Below are 18,231 nucleotides of genomic sequence, written 5' to 3'. Positions count from 1 at the left end.
AGTATCATTGCTCCTATTTCTAAAAACAGCATATGCTTATTAGAATTTAGAAATAAATAGAGAAATAATTTTTGAGGTAATGGGATTATAAGTAATTTAAATTTTTATTTACCTAAACATTTAATGTCCTACATTTATATATAATACATTATGTTTAAAATGTGCTTTAAATGTTAGGAAAAAAATGATATGAAATGCAACTAACATAATTTGAGAAATAGAGGAATTCATAATAATTCATTTATCTATTTATTTAATACATTTTTGAAACAGCTTTTATGCCCCAGACTTTATTCTAGGAACTGGAGAAAATGGGATGTGTATAACACTCTTGCTTCCCTTAAGATATTTATTATACAGAGTGGGAGGAGACAGATCCTCAAATCACCTGATTATTTTTTAAAAATATGTAAGTTTTTTAAACACATAAGAAAAATGTCAACTTCACACATAAGACGAATATTTGAACCTTTTAGAGATATTATTTATTGAAGCAAATAAACTTTTAAAACAACTATGTAAATGAAGTGATACATCAAAGTCACATGCCCTTGTTTGCCCAGTACAACTGTGGTTTATATCTGTTGTCCCTGGATACACTGATAGTATTTCATTTTGTTCTCTCATGTACTTGAGTTTGAATGTCCTATGAGACAGAATGTCAGCCTTGATGCTAGTACCAAGTGAATGGTCTGATTATTCTGCCTTTTAGAACTGACTGCTTCTTACTGTCTTGCTAGAGTCAATATCCAATTGTCACCACGGAAGAAGTGGCCAAAAGTTGGACCTTACCTTGGGCACTTACCTCAATATATCACACTAAGGCACTACTTCTCAAACTTTTGTTTTCATATCATAACGCTTATAAAAGTGATGGTATCTGTAGGACACACTGAGGTGAACAGAAATGCCACTTACTGCTTGAGGCAACCAGTCCAAGGTCTTCAATTCCCTTAGGTCCTATCTGACCATTCATAGAGTGTGTGTTAGGGGCAGGGACTCAGTAACTCAGCACATCTGTTATTTATATCTGTTGAGAAGCTCTGTGCTAAAGATGACCTGAACTTCATGTTCTAAAGGAAATACCTAAGGAGGTCTCAAGAGAAAAAAAAAGTAGGGTATAGAATAGAGTACAGAATGAAAGGCAAGGGGAGTTTGCAGCTATAAATGGATCTTAAAAAAATACCTTCTGGTGGAGTTTCAGGAGGGGAACTCAATCTCTATTACACCCATTTGACTCTTAAGAGTTTGTTTATTCATTCATTCATTTGTTCAAATATGAGTGGATACCATGCATTGTAGTACAAATTAATAGTGAGATATAAGCCACTTTGAGTTGTTAGATGACTACTTATGTCTTCACTACAGGATGGTAAGTCCCCCATGTTCACTGCACAGTATGCACCCCACAGATATTAGTAATTAACAAGAATTGCTATAACAGTTGTAGTAATTATTATTACCATAATGACTTATTAATTAATGTGATCTAAGCCATTTCAATTTGAGCCATCATCTAGTGCTGCCACCACAGGGAAAAAAGAGTTTCTGTTGGGCCCATAATAGTTCCTGCAAAAAGAGTAGTCTGAGTGAAGTGAGGTGCAGAAGGAGAGAAAGAAAAGGAGCCCAAAAGTAGTAGACTCAGACTGTCAGCAGAATAGAGTTTTGCACCATGTACTTGGGGAAACAGCATAGACTTCTTGAAAGCAGGGACTACTCAGTTTATGGCAAGATAAATTTGGACCCTTAGGTCAAAAGAAGATGACTCCTTTGGAGAGTTACCAAGTCTATTGTAATAACAATGTGAGATAGGTGTAAAACTAAGCATTATCAAAGAAATAAATCCCCACTGAAGACATTTATGTGGAAAACTTTGAAGTAACAACAATTAATATTTACATGCTTAACGTTCTTTTATTGTCCCCATTTTGTGTATAAGGGAACTGAGGTGGAGGGAATTTAAGTGTATTGCATATGATCACACAGCAAATAAATGGTAGAACTGACGTTTGAACACAGGCAGAGAGGCTTCAAAGTCCATGCTGTAAGCACTATACTGTCCTGATTCTGGTATGCTGAGACTAACTTGCTTATGAAATACTTACTATGTGTTATTTAACTTTAGAACACTTTGATGTAGTTTTTTTTTTTTAAGGAAAACAAATCTGGCATTAGAGAGAGCTTATGTTTTTTGCCCAGAATCATAAAATGGCAACACCTGAATTTGTACCAACACCTTTCCATCTCTGCTCTGCAAATTCAGATCTTAAACATCTGGACCTAGTTCAGGTCCTGCTTTCCTTAAGAAGTGCTATAGGTGCCTGTAATTCCAGCTACTCGGGAGGCTGAGGCAGGAGAATCGCTTGAACCCAGGAGGCGGAGGTTGCAGTGAGCCGAGATTGCGCCATTGCACTCCAGCCTGGGGGACAAGAGCAAGACGTCATCTCAAAAAAAAAAAAAAAAAAAAAGAAAGAAGTACTATAAGCACAGAATCAAAACTCCCTAAGCTGAGAGGAATGTGAGCACTCATTCATTGCCAACCTTTCATTTTGCAGACAGAGAGAATGAGGCTGAGGAGGGTAACTCAGTCAGCTGAAGTGGATTTAGGGTTGAATCTGTCTCTCTTTACTGCAAGTTCAATAATCTTTATAATTTCATTATGTAAATATTGGGATTTTCTTCCTTCTTCAGAGGGATATTATAAAGATTAAATGTTTAAAAACATGAAGCAACTGTAACCATTTCTGGCATAGTACAGACATACATAAAATAAAGCAGTAAGATCTGTAAGAGTGAGGAAAATGGAAAGTATTCAAGATTAGGCAATACTTAGTCTCTGCCACGATCTGGTCCTATTTTCTCACTAATTTATCTGACCATACTCTGGCAGGTACTTGGCCCCCGGTTCAGACACCATCAAGGAATGGGAGATTACTCTGCTCAGCAGAGGAAGCAGTAGAGGAGCTGGAGAGAAAAGAAGTGCGATCAGAACTGCAGGTTTTTTCTCCATCAAACTACATTTGGTCACATAATAACCCAGAATCCCTGGATGCCACAAATTGATAAGCATTCTGCTCATGGCGCACTGATCTACATCTGCAACTTTATACAAGCTAACATTTTAGACTCCTGTTTGCCAATCTAGTTTTCCACCTTCTTAACCTTTCTCCAGGAATCTTATCTTGACTAAATCTGCCACTCCTAGCTTTAATTTGTCTTCTTTCTTTCTGTATTGCACTGTCTCTCTAAGTCATAAATACAGCTTAACCACTTGTTCTGCATCCATGTTTTTCCTCCCTTTGTTGCATTTCTTTCCCATTAGAATGGGGTAATCAGAGACCATAACCCCTTTCTCTTTACATCTTCCAACTTTGACCAATTCAGGCATGAGTGTGTGCAGCATGTTTGACTACTGATCGTTTTTATTTCTTTACTGGTGTTTTCTTTGACTCTGACCACACGATTGACAAGCCAACCAGCTGATTCTCACAATTACCAACAAGCTGGGCTATGACAAATTAGATCATTGAGGTTCCCTTAAAATAATTCTGATCCTGTCAATGACTCTCCTTAAAGCCTCCTTCACCTCCTTGTTGCGAAGGCTATAGATGATAGGATTGAGGAAAGGGGTAATAAGGGCATATACCAAGGCAATAAGCTTGTCTGTGCTCTCAGGTCGACTCCCAGGTGAGCCCACATATACTGTGAAGGCAGAAGCATAGAATAGTGACACCATAGTCATGTGGGAGGAACAGGTAGAGAAGGCCTTGGCACGACTGGCAGCTGAGGGTAGCTTCAGCACAGCATTCAGGACACCTCCATAGAGTCCCAAAATGAGCACAAAGTTGCAACCAGTGGCCACACCAATCACTGTGCCATGGGCCCTAGCATGCCAGCTTGTGTCCACACATGCTAACCGCATTAGCGGTGCCAAGTCACAAAAGTAATGGGCCACCTCTCTCAAGCAGAAGGGCAGAGTGGCAGTGAGGGTGGCTGGCACAAGTGCAGCTGAGAAGCCAGCCACCCAAGTGGCCCCAGCTAGTCGTAACTGTACCTGTCTGCTCATGAGTGCGTGGTACTGGAGTGGGTGGCAGATGGCAAGGTAGCGATCCAGTGCCATGACACCCAGCAGGTAGCACTCAGTCATCCCTAAGGAATGAAAGACATACAGCTGAATAAAGCATACAGCTGATGAGATGGGTGAACACCCATGGAGCAAGGTGTGCAGCAGCGTGGGCACTGTGGTGCTGACATACCACACCTCTACAAAGGAGAGGACACTGATAAAGAAGTACATGGGCGTGAACAGTCCAGAATCTAACTGTATCAGGACAATGATGAGAATGTTCCCTGCAAGTGTGAGGAGATAGATGCATAGGGTTCCCAAGAAGGCAAGAGGTTGTAGGGTCCCAGTGGTAGTGAAACCAGCAAGGATAAAACTCTGGGTCCAGTTATGACTGACGTGATCCATGATTCCTAGGAACAACCGATAAACATAGAATATAAATTACTTCAAGCTTCTTCCTCTATTCATAAAATCTGAGCACTTAAAAGGAACTTGAGACATTATCTAATCAATGTTCCTCACTTTGCACTAGAGGAACTGAAGCCCCAAAAGCAGAAATGGTTGGCCCCATATCATAGTCTGTTGGTAGCAAGGCTGGGACTAGAAATCAAGGCTCCTGATCCCAGTTTAATCCCTTTCTATGCTATAATATTGTGCTCCAGTGACTCAGTGATTTTCTCCCCTGTTCCACCATCCAATAACAGGAGAGCTAGAAAATTCCTACTGCTATCCCTCTGTACTATCCAATAAGAAAATAACCAACAACATTGGACTGTGGAGAAGGGAGAAAAGTCATCTCCCAAAAGTGACTGTTGAAGCTTCTTTCAGGAAGCCCCTCTGAAGTGTTTAGACTATCCTGATAAGAACTAGAAGAAGAAAAAATGGAAAATAAAAGAAATGCAGAATCTCCAAAAACTATAATATCCTAGGCCTATGGTGCCTGATGATAATTCACCCAGCAGATACATTGTGCTGGGTGAAAAAATAATCCCTGAAGGGTATATACTAGGAATTCTCAAAAAGGAAAACTGTGAAGTCAAGAAGAAGCAAAGAAGCCAGAGGTCCTGTGGTATAATAGGAAAAGCCTCCTCCGAAGTCAGCGATTTGGTTGCCACTAGGTTGAGCAACTTTTTACTTAACCTCAGCTTCCTCTTCAAAAAAAAAAAAAAAAAAAAAAAATGCCTTGAGCATTTGTTTCCTAAGACTCTTACAACACAGATAATGTATGTTTTCCTAAATTGGAAAATGGTTATGGGTTTTGAGGGGAATCAACACCTATGTCACTTCAGTTTTCCTCCCACACCCTAATAAGCCTCATTCAGGAAGGTCCAAAGCCTTCATCTAGTTGTCTTCTTTGGCTCCTCTCATCTTTTCGGCCCCACTCCTGCCCATTACCTGATGGTTTTGATGACATTAGAACTTATAGCATTCTCCTCGGCACCCTTTCTACCCCAAGACACCCCTCTACTTATATTTCATGTTCCTGGAAATGCGGGCCTCCCAAGGGCTCCTTGCTACATGTTCCCTGGAGTTGCTAAGTGTGTAAAGCTTTCAGCAAGGACTTCTCTGGGGCAAGAAGTTGTGCAAAAGGAAGTGCAGCAGAGCAGCTCTATGTCTCAAATGACTTTTCTCAAGTCTGAAACCCTCACTGTGGACTCTAGAGTTTAATCCCAGGGGCATTGCCTCCTCTGGGCCACTAGAAGTTTTGCAAGTCCCACATAGCCTTTTATAAAAAGAAAACAAATCCAACTCGTATATCCTTGTGCATACATGGCGAACACCACCTTGATCACTGCAAAAACGAGTTGAATCTTCTTAAAAATTACTTTGCAAAAAGACTTCCCAATCAGCTTCATCTCTACTCCCTTCTAGTAAGATCAGCCAAATGACCAGAAAGGAGTAAATAATATGTGGGTCCATTATTTTTTTACTAATGTGTAATACTTTCATTTTAATACCTGTGAGGTACATGTGCAGGTTTAATACATGTGCGGTACATGTGCAGGTTTAATACATGTGCAGTACATGTGCAGGTTTGTTACATAGGTAAACCTGTGTCATAGGGGTTCATTGTACATATTATTTTATCACCCAGGTATTAAGCCTAGTACCCATTAGTTACTTTTTCTGATCCTCTCCCTCTTCCCACTCTCCACCCTCCAATAGGCCCCAGTGCATGTTGTTCTCCTCTATGTGTCCATGTATTCTCAACATTTAGCTCCCACTTATAATTGAGAACATGCAGTATTTAGTTTTCTGTTCCTGTATTAATTTGCTGAGGATAACGGCCTCCAGCTCCTACCATGTCCCTGCAAAGGTGTTTTTCCATTATTAGCCTTACCACAATATGAGAAAGACTGGCAGTGCCACCACTTCTGCTTTGACTGTCTCCATCTCCACAACAATCCCCATCACCACTACCCTCACTATCTCCCCTATCATTTTTTCATTGATTTAATCATTGTCAAATACTCTCTATTTGCTGAGCAGTGTTCTAAACCACCACCACCTGTATTGCTATCATTGTTTATGCAACCACCATATCATTATTTTATGTGGCATTTACATATGTTTATTTATGTTTTCATCATCACTTTCCTTTTCATCACTATCGGCATCATTTTCATAAAAGCCTTATGATCAGTACATGGACTCTGACCTCAACTGAACACAATACATAAGCAGGTACTGGATGGATGTAGAGGCCGTATAAATAACAGATTGAAGTCCTGATCCACTGGAGAAGTACATTTGCATCACTTGTAGATACAAATGTGGTTTGAAATTTAGGAATCAGAGGCAAAAAAGAAAATCACACAAGATAATAGCAAAATTAAATTGGATATCAGAACATTCACTGTAAAAGATTTTTACACGGATCACATCAATATAGAGGAAACCATTGAGTCTCCTCATATCAACCTGAAAAATTTCCTGAGAGGGCTGGAATTATTTAAACAGCAGGAAAAGATGGTATTTTGTTTGGAGAGTTTCACTTTAGAAAATATTGTAACCTCAAGATTGGAAGACTCTCTCCTTGATTAAAAAACTATCCAGGTGCTTGGGTAATTAGAGGTTCTCATTCAGTCTTCTCCTGCCTTAAGCCAAGATTCCACTTCATCAGAAACATGTGACCTTTCTGCAGGATGAATGGTTGCAACTGCCATTTGACAAAATTAGTTTATCTTTCATAGTCTCAAATACTAAAACACCCCTAATTTGCAGCTTTATCTACGGGTTTTATAAAACGTATTCTGATACAGACTTCCCCTGTGCTTTGTAGTGTATCACCCTGTCTTGGCAGTAAAACTGATGGCTGCGTGTTCGCCTTCAGAAAGCAAACAGTGTGATACAAATGCCTATTTATAAGAAAATTACACACAAAACAAAATCAATCCAGAAATATGTGCTAAAAATTTAACATTGTATATAATGAGGAATGAGAGGTTTGTAAATTAAAAGTAACATGAAGAGATAAAAGTGAAAGTGTTCCAAATATAGGCCTTGCTTAGCTAAGAAAATTGTTTAATTTCTTCTCACGAGATCTTCTTCATGTAAAGTGCTCATTTAGCATTTATGCTGTATTAGAAATGAAGTTAGAGAAAAGAATGAGGCCTTCTGCCTCTATCAAGAAATTCATGGTTTAGCAAGAGAGACAACTAAGAGTGCTACAGTGTTCGGTGAAGAAAGGAGAATTTCAAAAGTGTCAACATTTCATAATATGCTTGCTAATATTTGAAAAAGCCTACATTATGAGAAATGATTAAAAAGAAATAGGTAAATAATTGCTTTAACTAATTTCATAAGTGATTTTAAATTTTTTCATCTAAATATTCTATATTATGGACAGACTTATGTGTAATAATATTTTCCAAGAAAAATGTGATTTGAAGGTTAGAAAAGGTGATCTAAAGTATAGCTAAAAAAGTGTGAGAAGAGTAAATCTCAGTGATTCTGTTATTTATTCATTAAATACATTTATTGAATACTCTATTTCCCACCCTCATACTAGGGAAAATATGAGATGCCTAACACACAGTTCCTTTCCTTAAAATGCTTAATTTGGAATGGGGGAAACAGACCCCAAGATAGGCATTTATGAAACAGTAGGAACACTTATATGAAAAGACATTCAGTCTAACTCATAATAAGATGAATGCAATTTTAAATTACAATTAAACAACTTTTCTGACTTTTCAGATTGACAAGGTTCCAGAGGTTCAAAAACATACATTGTTGGAGAGGCTGCAAGGAGCAGACCTTTTTATGCATTGCTTATAGGAGTACAAAATAGCATACACTGGGTGAAAAAGCAAAACTTGTGTAAACTACACATTTATTTGTATTATGACCCAGTAATTGTATTTCTAAGAATTTATCCTGCAGATGTGTATACACACATATATGAAATGATGTATATACACAGGGTTGTTCACTGTAGTTCTGCTTTTTGTAATGGAAGACTGGAAGTGACCCAAGGGCACTTCAATGGGAGATTTGTTAAATCTCCCATTTGTGAAACAAACAACGGAAAACCACAGAGATGTTTACCAAAATGAGGAGGCACCTTCTTCAGTGATATGGAAAGAGCTCCAGAGGGCATATAAGAATATTTATATTTGCTTGTTTTTACATAAAGAAAAATGGAAAGACTGTAAAAAACACACTATAAGTTGTTTCCTATTGTGAAGATAGAGGCTGGCAAGAGGTAGAAAGGGGCAAATGGTCCTACAAGTTAAAGAAACACCCTTCTATATATACCTTTTATGGATTATTTTGATTTTTTAATAATGTATATGTATTGTCTTTTTTTTTTTTTTTTTTTGAGACAGGGTCTGGGTCTGTCTCCCAGGCTGGAGTGCAATGGCATGATCTCAGCTCCCTGCAACCTCCTCCTCCTGGGCTGAAACCATCCTCCTATCTCAGCCCCACTGGGACTACAGGCATACGCTCCATGCCCAGTTAATTTTTATTTTGTTTTTTTGGTAGAGACAGAGTTTCACCATGTTGCCCAGGCTGGTCTCGAATTCCTGGGCTCAAGCAATCCTCCCACCTCAGCCTCCCAAAGTGTTGAGATTACAGGTGTGAGTCACCTTGCCCAGCCAGATGTACTGTCTATTGAAACAAATACATGAATTTTAAAAATGCATGTCAATACAGTGTTATATTCTGGTTTGCTCTAGAGAGTTTTAGTTAAATGCTTCTTGTCCCAGAATAGCTATTAACAGTGCCCTGTTTCATTCTTCAAATTATTTGGGCTTCACTTGGATGATCAACTATATGAACATCCTAGATGATAGAACTTTAACTTTGATGCCTCTGCAGAGTTTGTGATTTTAATATGTGGGTAAGTATACATACATGTATATTATATGTATATGTCTCTCTGTGTATATATATGTACACACTTGTGTGTGTGTGTGTATATATATATATACACACACATATATACATACAGTTTCTACCCTTCTAGAGTGTTAAAACTGATGTCAACATAAAAGATAAGGCCAAAGAGTTGGGCCTTAGACAGGGTCTTAGACCTCGTCTTACACAGTTTGAGCTGCTATAACAAACTACCGCAGATTCGGTGGCTTATAAACAACAAAAATTTATTTTCACAGTTCTAGAGGCTTGAAAGTAGAAGATCAAGATATTGGCAGATTCAGTGCCTGTTGAGAGTATGCTTCTCAGTTCAAAGACGGCTTTCTTCTCGTTATAGCCACATGTGGTAGAAGAGGAGCGGGAACTCTCTAAGGTATCCTTTCTAATGGCACTAATCTCATTCATAGGGGTTCTGCCCTCATGACCTAATCAACTTCCAAAAGCCTCACCTCTTAGTACCCCTTGGGGTTAGGTTTCAACCTATGAGTGCTATAGGAACATAAATATTTACTCTATAGCATAACCTAATGTATTACATTGATGATTATTTCCCACTTCTTTTAACATCATTGAAAAAAAACTAAAGCAATAATATTTGTATGACACACTGAGGTATACAGAAAGGCTGCTTGTTGACAAATGCAAACTGACCAAGGGCTATAATTTTCTCAGGATCCACTTGGTCATTCAAAGGATGAGGGGCAAAGAGATCAGGTGTTTAGCACACCTGATACCTATATTTGTTGGGAAGCTCTGCCCTAAGGAAGATTAGAAGAAGGGACCCTGAAAGTTTGCAGAGAATAAATGATTGTGGAGTGAAAGAGAGGTAAGCCTGGAGCACTGAGGTAATCTAAGAAAGGAAGATGACTCCTGGTGTGGTCACAGGAAGGGTGCTTAATCTCTGTCAACCTCATTTAATCCTTAGGAGTCCCTTCATTCATTCATTCATAAATGGATGAATATGCCAGGCAACATGAGGTATATGTTGCCACGAGTTGTTAAATAACTACTTAAGTCTCCATGTATATTGTAAGTTTCCCAGGCTCATTGCACTACACAACCTCGACAATGTCAATTAACGTGAGCCAAGCAATTGCCAGTGATTTTGCTACCACAACCACCTCTCAATAAAAACAGGTTGAGATAACTGCAATGTAGGAAGACAGAAAGGGTAAGAAGAAAAATAGGGTCCCAAAAGCTATATATTAGGGCCTAGAGTAAATTTCACAAGGGCCCGGAGATATACATAGGATGCTCCAGGGTCACTTTGGCCACCTGTGTCCAGAGTAAATGCCTGATTTGTAGCACTGCCAAGGCTACTAATCCACATGAAAAAATGTGAGGTATATGTAAAACTAGGCATGAATTTCCACTGTAGAAATTGATGTGAAAAAAATTCAACTAATAATGTCTATCTTATAGATAGTGTTTACTATTTTACATGCTTTACATGTTTATAATTATTTAACCCTCACAAGTATTCTCTGGAGAAGGTCTTATTGGTGCCCTCAGTTTGCAGATAAAGAAACTAAAGAAAAAGGAAGGTTTAAGTGCATTATTCATATCATGCCATTAAGAATATGGTAAACATAGGCCAGGTGTGGTGGCTCACTCCTGTAATCCCATCACTTTGGGAGGCCAAGGCGGTCAGATCACGAGGTCAGGAGATCGAGACCATCCTGGCTAACATGGCGAAACCCCATCTCTACTAAAAATACAAAAAAAAAAAAAAATTAGCTGGGTGTGGTGGTGGGTGCCTGTAGTCCCAGCTACTCAGGAGGCTGAGGCAGGAGAATGGTGTGAACCCAGGAGGCGGATCTTGCAGTGAGCCAAGATTGCGCCACTGCACTCCAGCCTGGGCGACAGAGTGAGACTCCATCTCAAAAAAAAAGAAAAGAATATGGTAAACATAATGATTGAACCCAAAGAGCCAGGCATTAAAATCTCTTTTCTATACATCCTGTCTCTGGAATAATAAGACTTTCTATTATTCATGAGCACCTTTTAAGTGTCAGGAGCAGTGTTAATCACTTTGTATGTTTCGTTTCCTTTAAGCCTTAGAGAACTGTGGAGATGATAATATTTTTAAATGTAAGGAAAGAGATGGTCAAAGAGAGATAAATTTTTTGCCCAGGCTGGGAGCAGTGACTTACACCTGTAATCCCAGCACTTCAGGAGGCTGAGGCTTGCAGATGCTTAAGTCTATGAGTTCCAGACAGCCCGGGCAACAAAGCAAGACCCCATCCTTATGAAAAATTTAAAAATTAGCCAAGTGTGGTGGCACATGCCTGTAGTTCCAGCTACTTGGGAGGCTGAGGCAGAAGAATTGCTTGAGCCCAGAAGGTCAAGTTTGCAGTGAGCCGAGATGTGCCCTTGCACTCCAGCCTGGGCAACAGAGCCAGATCCTGTCTCAAAAAACAAAAACAAACAAACAAAAATGTCCAGAATTACATAACCAAAAAGTGGCAACACTTGAATTTGGACCAACACCTTCCCATCTCTGCTCTGGATATTTGGATCTTACCCGTATGGGCCTAGCTCAGATCCTACTTTCTTTAAGAAGTGTTGTAATCATAGGATCAAAACTCCCTAAGATGGAAGGAATGTAAGCAGTCATCCACTGCCAGCCTCTCATTTTGCAGACAAAGAGAATGCTGTTGAGAAAGTCTTACCACAGTCACTCAGTCTCCTGGAGTGAATCTAGGGTTGAATTTATATTTTCTTAGAGCAAGTTCAGTAACATTTTTATATTCATTATGTAAAAAGTGGGATAATCCTCTCTTAGAATGAAGAAATAAATTTAAGGATTATAAAGGTATGAAAAGGGTCTAAAGAGTATGAAGGTATTCAGAAAACAGCTTATAGTTGCTGACATAAACCAGAAATATAAGAAGCAAAAATTGGTTATTGATCAAATAGATAATAATTTTTAAGAAGCAATTTTATAAAAGGTATTCAAGACTCAACTCCGTGACCTGCCTCTGCCAAGTTCTAGTTTGCCTTAGCTACTAATGGGCTGTGCGCCTTTTGGCAGGTCACGTTACCTCCTTGGCCCTCAATTCACTCATCAGAAAAGTGAGAAGGTTGAACTAAATCATCTCAGAAGAGAAACTGCTGGGAGAGCCAGGGGAGAAAAGAGAGCATAGGAAATAGCCAGAGCTTCAATTACCCATTTATGCTATTTTAGTTTGTTTTCTGTGTTGTATTTACCTGCTTTATATATTAATTTTCTAGTGCTGCTTTTTGGCTTGTTCAAAAATATGGGATCAGATTATTTCCAGGGTGTTGTCTTTGATCTCTCTGCAAAACTGAATGGGCTCCTTGCTAGTGTTGTGCCGCAATTGTTGAAGTAATGAGAAGGAAGAGAGAACATCCATGGTTCCAGGAGACCTGCCTACCTGTGGAAGGCATAGGCGTGGGTGTAATCTGAAAAGGAAAATACAGTCTAGTGCCCCCAAGGAAAGAGGCAGCAACACTAGGACCTCAGGCACATAGGCTGAGGCCAAGGAAGCAAAGACTGGATAATGGCATAACTTTAAAACTCCTTCTAACACTGAGGGGCAGAGAATGGGGGAAATTGGGGCAGGTTCTGAGACCCTTGTTATACTAAAGAGTGTTTTGTTTTTGCTGTAACTCAGACCTTAGATATTTCAAGAGACTAAGGATGGGTCCTTTAATAGATCCAGGTGTCTCAGGTCAGGGAAAGTAAAACCAGAGTGTTGATGAAGCTGTAACATTTTCTGAATCTATTATCTTTAATTGGGTCTTCCATTTATTTATATACCCCCTATATACTTTTCTCTTTATCCACTCTGGACTATTACTAAATACCAAACCATCTCCCTTTCTCTATATTTCTTTGTCCAGAATGTCCTCCTTCTACACCACTCACCTATGCATGAACACCAGACTCATCATTTCTTTTCTGTCATACTGGACTAGATACATAGACTTTCTGAACCTTAGTTTCCTTTATACATTTATATAGCCACTTTAGTGGTCACTCACTAGTTTTACTGGTATTCTACTAACATTGGCAGTGGTCAACAAATAGGTATTAAACTAACTTGCTGAGGGTTGGTCTGAATGGGCTAAAAAAAATGGGCAATTTTCAATGTCACTTCACCTGATCTTAATGAGAAGGGTTAGAAATCCCCCTATTGATGTAGTCAGTCTCTGTTCTGAGTAAGCCAGGAACAGGGTAAGCTCATGCTCAAGAGGTAGGAGCTTGCCTGAGTGGGGAGGCACTACTAAAATATGAAAGTGCTTGATGAGCTCTGAAAAGCTGTAGCAATGTGTAGAGTCTGTACAAATTCTGTACATGGAGAAGAGAGATCAGAAGGCATGGGTACCTCTGCTCAGAGGCCCAACAATGTGCAATGCGCCTGGGAATCTTTGAGCAATGTGTACAAAACAGGTCTTAAATATTTCCTTATCAGTTGGATCTGAGGCAGTTGCATTGAACTTCCCTATCCTTACCCAGTCTAGATTTTTTGCTTCCTCTTCCCTTTGGCCAAACAGTGGCACCTTGGACCCATTGCTGAACTACCACTGTTATACATGGCCTGTTTGGAGGACATGGGTACCTCAGTATCTCATAAAGAACATGAGAGCTAGACCTATCCAATGAAGCAAATCCTCCCACAAAACTTTTCTCCTAAGCAACTCAGGGGAATAGAACAAAGTGCTAACAAGTTTTGCTAATGAGAAGGCAAACAAGCTGCTTAATTGAGCTGGGGAAGCTGGGGGAGAAGCAAGGGAACAGTTCCCAGGAGGGAGCTGGTGCCAGCTCAATGATTCACAGCCTCAACTTCTGTAATTATCAACATTTTCTCTTCAGAGACCACCTCCTCCATGAGTTGTGGAGCAGGGAGCTTTGGGGAGGCTCCAGTTTTCTCCTCTTTCTCCCTCAATTAATGCTAATTGGGAACATGGGAATGTAGATCAAGATGTCAAAGAAACAGCTCTACAATACAGTCCAGCTAGGAGTCCCTTCCCCATGCCTGATTAGATGGCTTTGCCTGAACCACACAGAAGGGCATCGTTTCCTACATTCACAGGAGTCACTGCGGAGATGTAGATTGGGAGTCAGGAGGCCTGACTTTTAATCCAGGCTCTGCTACTAACCAGCTCTTGCACAAAATGGGTCACACACATTCCTTGACCTTCATACATTTTAAAGTTTTTTTGAACTATGATAAATGATGTTTTTCATTTTGATACCAGGGTAAAGGCATCAAGAGAAGCAGGTCAAGTTAGTTGCTTGACTCCTTCTTTAAAGTAAAACAAAATAATCCCACACACAAACAGAGGAATGTATACCATGGGAGTTCCAAAAAAAGGTGTTGCCATACTTGTTTGTTCTTTCAGAGTATTTTTTAAACTGTCATTTCCTTTTTAGGAAAAAAAAGCAGTCAGCTTATCTGCCTGTCTGCACATCTCAGCTTATCTGCACACCCATGCACGTATACATAGTACTGTTTCTCATGACTCACTCTCAGATGCTACTAAAAGACAAAACCACAAGCACAATTTTCAGTGTTGTTTATAATAGAACATACAGTCAAAAAACTTTGTGCCGAGTTCAGCTCAGTTGGGGAGACCCTAACCCAGTGTCGCTAGGGGAATTAAAGACACACACACAGAAATATAGAGTGTGGAACAGGAAATCAGGGGTCTCACAGCCTTCAGAGCTGACAGCCACGAACAGAGATTTACCCACATATTTATTGACAGCAAGCCAGTCATAAGCTTTGCTAAAAATATTCCTTATGGGAAATAAAGAGATGGGCCGAAATAAAGGGATGGGCTCTGGCTAGTTATCTGCAGCATGAATATGTCCCTAAGGCACAGATCACTCATGCTATTGTTTGTGGTTTAAGAATGCCTTAAGCAGTTTTCCTCCCTGGGTGGGACAGGTGTTCCTTGCCCTCATTCCGGTAAACCGACAACCTTCCAGCATGGGCGTCAAGGCCATCACGAGCATGTCACAGTGCTGCAGAGATTTTGTTTATGGCCAGTTTTGGGGCCAGTTTATGGCCAGATTTTGGGGACTATTCCCAACAACTTTGAGTTTTAATTCCAATTCCATAAATCATCATTGTAAATTGTAGGGCAATTTAGCTAACCCTTTTTTGCCTCATTTGCAAAACTGAAAATAATATTTAATTGTAAGGTTGTTGGAAGAATTAAGATAATTTAAGTTGGCATATAGTAGGTGCTTAAGAAATAAAATCCAAATTTGTTGATTCCTATTATTGTTAGCATCATAGTTACACATATCATGCCTAATAGAACACAAAGACATGACTCCTAAATCTATAAGTATATCATTCCATTAAGAAGTTCAACAAAGGGCTAAAATCCCAAACAGTTTTTATTTGTGTGGTGTAAGAGTGCCCCTTCAGAAGTCCTGCAATTACTTGTAGACCAAACTGCTTAAAAATGGTCAAAGCCACTTCTGAAACTTCCCTAGAGTCAATTTTCTTTGAGGATGTAAACTTCATTTCCAACAAGGGCAAACAGACCACGGTGCTCTTTTGGCCACGGCCTAGAAAAAAAACCCAGCTAGAGATATAAAATGTTTCAACATATGCATACCAGCCTTCAGAAGTTATTGGGAAGAATCAGGGAATATGAAAAAGAACTGTGATTAAAGTCTGGCATAGAGAAGAAGTTCAATGAATACAAATTCCTGTCTACTTTTAGCAGTAGCCAGACTACTAAAAGCCTATCACAGGGTGATCACTTTTGACTTCACTAACAGGACTGCTTAAAGCTCTAGTCTTCCTGGATGTTTTATGGCAAAGAAATCTTGTTATCTTTAAGTTCCATAACATCTTCTTTTTTGTTTAATATACTTTGTTTTTCAGAGCAGTTTTAGATTTACAGCAAAATTGAATGGAAATTACAGTTTCTATATGCCCCTCACCCCACACATGCACTACCTCCCTCATCATCAACATACCCCACCAGAGGGGTACATTTGTTACAATCAATGAACATGTGTCCAATACTGACACATTTTTACTACCGAAAGTCTGCAATTTATATTAGGGTTCACTCTTGGTATCTCACATTCAATAAATTTACACAAATGAAAAATGGCATGTATCCACCATTATAGTATCATACAGAGTAGTTTCGCCGCCCTAAAAAAAAATCTGTTCTCTATTAACTCCTTTTCTTCTCACAACCCCATAGCCACCACTGATTTTATTCTGTCTATACTTTTGCCATTTTAGAATTATACAGTAGGTATCCTTTTCAGATTAGCTTCTTTCATTTAGTAAGGTTTCTCCATCTCTTCTCATGGCTTAATGTCTCATTTCTTCGAGGGCTGAATAGTATTCCATTGTCTGGATATACCACAATATATTGATCCACTCACCTACTGAAGGACACTTAATTGCTTCTGAGTGTTGGCAATTATGAGTAAAGATGCTATAATCATGTCTGAAGGCTTCTTGTGTGGACATAAGTTTTCAACTCCTTTGGGTAAATACCACAGAGAACAAGTACTGGAATGTATGAGTATTTTTAGTTTTCTAAGAAACTGTCAAACTGTCTTCCAAAGTGGCTGTACCATTTTGCAATTCCACCAGCGATTGATAAGAGTTCTGTTACTCCACATCATCACCAGCATTTGGTATTGTCAGCATTTTGGATTTTAGCTACTCTAATAAATGTGTAGTGGTATCTCATTATTCTTTGTTTGCAATTCTCTGTGAATATATGATGTTGAGCATCTTTTCATATGCTTATTTGTCATTTTATTGTAGATGTACTTTATCAGGTTGATGAAGATCCCCTTTATTAACACTTCTTTGAAGTCAGGTAAAGTGATGCTTCTAGCTTTATTATTTTTGATTAAGTTTGCCTTGGCTATTTGGGCTCTTTTTTGGTTCCATATGAATTCTAAAATAGTTTTTCTAGTTCTGTGAAGAATGTCATAGGTCATTTGATAGGAATAATATTGAATTTGTAAATTGCTTTAGGCAGTATTGCAATTTTAACGTGTTGATTCTTTCTATCCATGAGCATGAAATGTTTTTCCATGTGTTTGTGTCATCTCTGATTTATTTGAGTAGTGTTTTGTAATTCATATTGTAGGGATCTTTCACTTCCCTGGTTCACTGTATTTCTAGGTATTTTATTCTTTTTGTGACAATTGTGAATGAGGTTGTGTTCTTGATTTGGCTCCACCTTGGTTGTTGTTGGTACACAGGTATGCTACTGATTTTCCTACATTGAGTTTATATACTGAAATTTTTCTGAAGTTGCTTATCGATTGAGGAGCTTATAGGCAAAGGCAAAGACTGTGTGGTTCTCTAGGTATGCAATCATGCTTTCTGCAAACAGAGATAGTTTGATTTACCCTCTTCCTATTTGGATGCCCTTTATTACTTTCTCTTGCCCGATTGTTCTGGCCAGGACTTCTAGGACTATGTCAAATAGGAGTGGTGAGAGAAGGCATTCTTTTCTTGTTTTGGTTTTCAAAGGGAATGCTTCCAGCCTTTGTCCATTTGGTATAATGTTGGCTGTGGGTTTCTCATAGCAGGCTCTTATTATGTTGAAGTATGTTCCTTCAATGCCTAGTTTGTTGAGGGCTCTTAATATGAACAGACGTTGAATTTTATCAAAAACTCTTTCTTCATCTATTGAGATAATCATGTGGGTTTTGTTTTTAGCTGTTTTTATGTGATGAACCGTATTTATTGATTTGGATATGTTGAACCAACCTTGCATCCCAGGGATAAATCCCACTTGGTCATGGTGGACTA

The 18,231-nt window shown here is 39.0% G+C and overlaps 1 protein-coding gene across 1 annotated transcript; it reads right to left on the bottom strand.

Annotated features, from left to right (window-relative positions):
- Positions 1–3,523: 3,523 nt before the first annotated feature.
- Positions 3,524–4,471, bottom strand: LOC100431946 (olfactory receptor 10C1-like). The gene has a single exon (XM_009242428.2). The coding sequence runs from the start codon at positions 4,469–4,471 to the stop codon at positions 3,524–3,526; it is 948 nt and encodes a 315-aa protein (XP_009240703.2).
- Positions 4,472–18,231: the final 13,760 nt, after the last annotated feature.

Source organism: Pongo abelii, chromosome 1, assembly GCF_028885655.2.
Source record: "Pongo abelii isolate AG06213 chromosome 1, NHGRI_mPonAbe1-v2.0_pri, whole genome shotgun sequence".
NCBI lineage: Eukaryota > Metazoa > Chordata > Mammalia > Primates > Hominidae > Pongo > Pongo abelii.
This window is presented reverse-complemented; position numbering and strand designations above follow the sequence as displayed.

Excerpts from the sequence above, each read along its gene's own strand:
- LOC100431946 (XM_009242428.2), bottom strand. The coding sequence starts at position 4,471 with ATGGATCACGTCAGTCATAACTGGACCCAGAGTTTTATCCTTGCTGGT.